The sequence below is a fragment of the Schistocerca piceifrons genome, chromosome 5 (genome assembly GCF_021461385.2).
Source record: "Schistocerca piceifrons isolate TAMUIC-IGC-003096 chromosome 5, iqSchPice1.1, whole genome shotgun sequence".
NCBI classification, from domain to species: domain Eukaryota; kingdom Metazoa; phylum Arthropoda; class Insecta; order Orthoptera; family Acrididae; genus Schistocerca; species Schistocerca piceifrons.
This window is the reverse complement of record NC_060142.1, coordinates 176471076-176477515: the sequence shown is the minus strand read 5'-3', so window position 1 is coordinate 176477515 and position 6440 is coordinate 176471076. Positions and strand designations below refer to the sequence as shown.

At 44.2% G+C, this 6440-nt stretch overlaps 1 protein-coding gene across 1 annotated transcript; it reads right to left on the bottom strand.

The window, feature by feature from the left end:
• Positions 1-1969: 1969 nt before the first annotated feature.
• Positions 1970-2353, bottom strand: LOC124798850 (trypsin alpha-3-like). Its single transcript, XM_047262382.1, has one exon. The coding sequence runs from the start codon at positions 2339-2341 to the stop codon at positions 1970-1972; it is 372 nt and encodes a 123-aa protein (XP_047118338.1). The 5' UTR covers positions 2342-2353.
• Between the last annotated feature and the right edge of the window lie 4087 nt (positions 2354-6440).

The window sequence follows — 6440 nt, the reverse complement described above, 5'->3', positions numbered from 1 at the left end:
TTAATTTCACTAGTCCTAGACTGTAATTTCATTGTTAATTGTTATTTTTCATAAAATGGCTGACTTATTATCTTTTTTATAGTGTGACTGATGTTCATCTGAAGGTCTGGTCTTACCACTCCCCAAGCAACTTTAACATCGATTCACTCCTTACATTTTATCAGTGAATATTAAGCCCTCCTCCTTAGCTTCGTGGACATCGCGGCTGACTGCTATGGACTGTCATGCTGAGGGCCCGGGTTTGATGCCCGATCGGGTAGGAGATTTTCCCCTCTCGAAGACTGAGTGTTGCGTTATCCTCATCATCTTTTCACCACTGTCGACAGGCAAGTTCCAAACTGTGGTGTCCATTTAAAAGACTTGCAACTCGGCGGCCGAACTTCCCCAAGTGGGGACATCCCGACCATAAATGACATACTATCATTCCATTTCATTTCAGTGAATGATAGATGGAAAAACCCTTTACTCCTGTAACAATTCTTTATGCCTCCAAAAGAAACGTGTGAACAATGTAGCAGCAGAGCAGAACTGAAAAAATGAGCGACAATCTCAGGTACGTCCTTCACGTGCATCACATCATGTGACGTGTTTCCACGGATGCTTCTCTTAAAGCTGACATTACAATTCCGAAAACCCGCTATTCTGCCATTATTTGATGCAGTCAAAAGAGCTGCGGAATATGGAGTACATTGGCATAACATTTCGAAACTGCAGTACAGAGACAGATAGAAAGTCAAATAGTCGAATGTTCTGCTTTGCTGGAAATTCCTACCGCCACAGTGTAGAAACTGGGAAGGTCGTGCTATGTGTTCTTCGTGGGACAGAAAGTGGGTTGGTGATGGTGCTGGTACATTAAGTTGACGTGTCAAGCAACAAGTGGAGTACGATTTGAACGGCAGGTCGGAAGAATTAGTGACACATGTGATGACTCCCTCAGCGATTGCCAACAAATTGAAAGTTTGAAGTCAGGACGTTGGGGAATGGATTAATGTAGATAATTTTTTTTTTTTCGCTCAGAAAGCGTGTCTACTTTAGTGGTCGAGTACACATCACCCAAACCGGTTACGAGGTTCAGCAAATATGTAGAATACATTATTGTTTAATATCATGTTACAAATGTGTTCATAAGACGGACGAGACATTAAATATTATGGAAGGTTTATTTAAGAACACCATTATCGTAGGCTGTTTGAAGCTGAGCTGACTTAGTGACCAAAATCTAAAATGGAATGGACGCTAACAGGAAGAAATTTGCGAGACTGAGTCCATTAAGCTCTTCGATGGATATCCACAGCCAATAATACCTTACAGTTGGACATTTCATGCTGTCACAGCTAACATATAGGCGAATGCATTATTTAAAAATTAACTGTGTGTTGCACAATGCCTAACCAAATTTAATCGTTCGACATTAGGAACGTCGGTCAAAATCCATGTACCCCTGTAACTGAAGTAACACGTTCCGGTGAATCGTGTTTAAAGTTGTGTTAAAAGTTGCTCGATCACTTGGATCCAGTTCACTGCTCATTCGACGCACACGCCTATATCGACGACTGTCGGTCAGACTAAGGCCAACACCTTGCCTAAAGGTATATCCGTAAAACCCTGCCTCTCCCCCTCCTCCCTACCACCAACCAACAAATACCACCCATCCCCCATCCCATTAACCAACTACGTTCCACACATTTACCAGAGAACTAAGTTTCACCCATTTAGCCTTAGCCAAGAGAGTGGGTGCCGTGGCAGAGGTTGCAAATCATCTCTTGCCAGGATTACATTTCAGGTTTGAAGAAAAACTACGGCTATGATTTTGGTGAGCTGGCAAATAGTATATTGTTTTACAGCGTACAGTACAGAATCGTCAGGTATACAAGAAACAATTGAAAACGGTTTGCAAATTCCAAAAGGCTTTTACAGTGGAACAATTCTTTGTTGATAATTCTGTGGCTTTTAATGATTGTGATTCTAGTTAAACACCGGTAGCATCTCTAATCCAGGAGCGAAGGTTGCCGACGTTGGCGTATGCGGCTCCAGTAGCCTCGCAAGAGCTGCCGGTCCAGGAGACGATGCCGACCTGCGTGCTGCCACTGACCAGGGGGCCGCCAGAGTCGCCCATGCAGACGCTCTTGCCGGCCTGTCCTGCGCACACCATGCGCGCCGTGACGGTGTTCACGTTGGCGAAGATGTTCTGGCAGGTGGCGCGGTCTATGATGCTCATGTCGACCTTCAGCAGGTTGTTCGGGGCGCCGCCGCTGGTGGACGTCTGGCCCCAGCCGGTGGCAGTGACGGCGAGACCGCCTGGTGGGTCGTAGTTGTCAGAGGGCAGGCCCACGGTACGCATGTTGGTACCCGAGAGGGATCCAGACACCTGTTGAGTACAATACTCTCAACTACAGTCTCCCCACAGTGCTAACATTTAATGTGTGTGACACACAGTGGTCAGTCAACAAATAATTTATGTTGTTATCGAGACCAATGGAAATTCTCTAAGACTAACAGTTACCACACTGATGTTTCGCTGATTTAATAGGATATACTTGTGGTGTACTACATCGATAAAAGTTCAACGTTGAAGATGAAGCTGTAGATCCCTCGAAGACGATAACAAATAAATCGAAATAGAAGAATATTCGCAAGAGAATAATATTTGTTGTCACTGCCGAAATAATTCGTCCCTGACGTCCACAATTTACAACACTATGGAAGCAAAAAGATAATATTATTTAATATTCTACAAGTAATGCTGCAAGGAAAGCCAAGCAGCTGGTTTGGTAGTAGGTATGAAAGTCAGTTCTATGCAATAGGAAGGACCTTAAGGTAATGTAATTCATCCACGAAATAAGTAACTAACAAAACACTTGTCCGACTGATTCTGGAGTACTGCTCATGAGTGTGAGAACATTACTACGTTGGATTAATGAAAGTGATTGATAAGTTCGAACGACAAGCGGCGAGTTTCGTCAAGGGATCCTTGAGTCGGAGCGAAGGCGGTATGGAGATGCCCAATAAACTCCACTGGATACAGCTGAGGCGCTGTGAACCACGGAGAGGTTCAAAATAGTTCAAATGGGTCTGAGAACTATGGGACTTAACTTCTGAGGTCATCAGTCCCCTAGAACTTAGAACTACATCAACCTAACTAACCTAAAGACATCACACACATCCATGCCCGAGGCAGGATTTGAACCTGCGACCCTAGCGGTCGCGCGGTTCCAGACTGTAGCTCCTAGAACCGCTCGGCCACATACGCCGGCCACAGAGTGGTTTTCTACTGAAATTCCAAGAGATTATTTTCCGGGAAGAATTGGGAAACATATTTCTTCCACTCACACAGGTCACGCGAAATGACAACTACAAAAAATTCCTGAAATTAGAGCTAATACGGAAATTGGCGACGTTTATTCTTGCAACTCGCCATTGGCGAATGGAATGCGGAGGGGATATCGGCTAGTGGTATCAGAAATACCCTACACCATACACATTTAGGTCAGGTTCTAGTAAACCTAAGAGAGGCGAACGTTACGAGGAGTAGCAGAAATGAGATTAATGATGGAAATAACATCAAAACTACGAACCACAAACTAGACGAACTAAAGGAATTCACCTGCCTTGGAAGCAAAATAATATGCGATGAACAAGGCCAGGAAGACATATAAAACAGTGTAGCACGGGCAAAGACGGCATTCCTGGCCAAAAGAAACTTGAAACACTTTTCGGACTTTGCCTTCAGTCAACCCTGTTACTGTAGTTTTCTTGTTCATTTTTAAAATGACGGCATTCGTTACTTATGTGCTGCACCCTTTTTCTGAAATTACGAAAGTTACTTCGGATATTAAGTTTTTTCGAATTAGAAAGGATGTTTCAAGCCACGACATTGCCATGTACCTAGGAACAAATATATGACTGAAATTTAAAAGCGTTACAACCGAGGAAATTTTGTCAACACTATAGCAGTCTGTCTGTTACATTGATACCCTACTACACACTAATAATCACTATGTGAAATCAAATTATGCGGAAGTATTATCAAAAATTCTGTCTCAAATTAAAGGGTATTTTGAAATTGAAACTATTGAAAATTAACATAAATTTCCGTTTTTCAAGATAGGTAAAGTTGTTAAGACATTAACGAAACTCGGTTCATTTGCAAATATCACATGTTCCGTAGGAAGAGACCTTATTGTTTTTCAAGGTACGGCGTAATGCACGGCTATCGAAGTATGGCATAACCGTCCACACATTATACACTTAGTTTTAAAAATATATAGATCTTGCCCTAAAGGTCTGTAACTGTGGTGCACACAACAAATCCGGTGTCCAAGAATAACAAAAACTGTGGGAAATGGCGAAAACTGCTAGTGGTCAATTCTAGTGCGAATTCCTTCATGAGGTTCTAAAATATGTCTGTAGACTGAAGTACCTATCAAAAAATATGACGTGTTCCTAGGTGCGCCATCCTTCCCGTTCAGTAATCTCAAACGTTGTCTCTAATTTAAGGGGGAATGTATGTCTGGAGCACTATATTGAACGGTAGCGAAACGTGGATTGTGGGGAAGCTCAGCGGAAGAGAACCGATGCTTTCGAGGTGTGCTATGAGAAGGATAACCAAAACTAGATGGACAAGATAAGAAATGAGTTTCTCCCAGAATAGGCTAGGGCATATGTACAACATTGAGAGAAGAAGGAAAAAATTCATGATACATGTGTTAGTACATCATGGAGTAACTTACATGGTACTATAGGGAACCATAGAGGATAGAAATTTAAGGCTGCAACCCAGGAAAAAGGATATCCAAAAAATAATCGGCAATATTGACTGCAGTTTTGAACTCAATTGGCAATCACTTGAGGGGAGACGACGACATTTTCGTCCAACATATTGGGAAAATTTGAAGAAGTAGCATTGAGTCTGACTGCAGAACGATTCTACGATGAAGACAAGACCTATTATCGATATAAACCCATCCAGGCGACAGCAGCGTCACCCGGTGATGAATGACTGCTAGTCAGACACATGCACGGTCCATGCAGTATCAGTGAGTGTCCTGTCTGTGTGGGATGGGGAAGGCGTGCGCTCTATCTGGGTTTTACTGAGGGCAGATTGCGATCATCCGGAGGCCGGGCACCAGCTTTTCGTAAATGGCATAGCTTGTTGGGTGTGCGATGAATGCTGTAGCAAGTGTCTTCAACAAGTGGTGAAATGAAACTGAAACAACGGCCAGACCTCGCGGGCTTGGGCGGCCGGTGACCACTCATTATAGATATATGAAGATATGTCAGAAAGAATAGATACCATCTTCATATATAAATAAGGCTTACCGGCCAACGATCTCCTTCAGTGCGGACGCACTCACTTTGCTCAAACTCTTTCTGGTATCGGTAGGCTGACTGTCGCGAGTTATGAGTATAGTGGGCAGGGGCCCTACAAATGTAGTGTCTGGACAGTAAGTTGGAAGTATGGGTCTCAAGGGGAGCGTGCCAGAGATAAGTCCATGTAGTCCCAATACCTTCTGTGTCCTCGGTGGCTCAGTCAGATAGAGCAGGAGATATTGGGTTCGAGTCCCGGAAGGGTCACACACTTTCAACTGTCTCCATTGATATTTATCAATGCCTATAAGGAGCTAACGGTCGGAATTTCATTGTAATTTCATTTCTCAATATAGATGTTGGACGTCGTATGTTGGGCAGACTGGTAAAACGAGACAGGCGGCAAATGATGGAAGAACTATCATCAGACTTTAATACCGGGCAGAGCACAAGTGTGTCTGAACACACAGTGCACAAAACACTCCTACCGATCAGCTTCTGTAGCAGACTACCCATGCAAGTGACACTGGTAATGCCACAACATCGGCAACTACTATCGAAATGGGGAGATCCGAGCTAAGGCAGAGCGTTGGCATGGCCTAATGAATTCCGATACGTTCTTCTTCATGCCGATGGGAGGTCCCGAATCCGTCGTCTTCCAGGCCAACAGCCCCTTGACACCTTTACTGCGGGACGGAAGCAAGCGTGCGGCGGCTACGTTATGAGTCCAGTGGAGACCGTGCAAGGCACCATGACGGCCAACAGGTACCGTACATAGGCTGCAGACCACGTATACCCTCAATGGCGGTCGTGTTTCCTAACGGCAGTTGCGTTTTTCAACTAGATAGTGCCCCATGTCAACAAGAACGGGAGTGTGATTGAGTGGTTCCTGAAACACAGTGACTCAGTTAGTGTAATGGCCTCAGAGCTCATCGCCCCCCTCCCAGGAATTTACGGAAATTAGGCGATTTGGGCGTGCAGATGTGGTGCCAAATCCCTTCAGCAAACTGCCCAAACTTCATTGCTATCGTATGACGACGTGTCGCTGCTGTTATCCGTGCCAGATGTGGAGGTATGTGGTTATGACGTCCTGGCTGATCAGTGTAAATGTAGATTCAATAAAAAAATAGCAA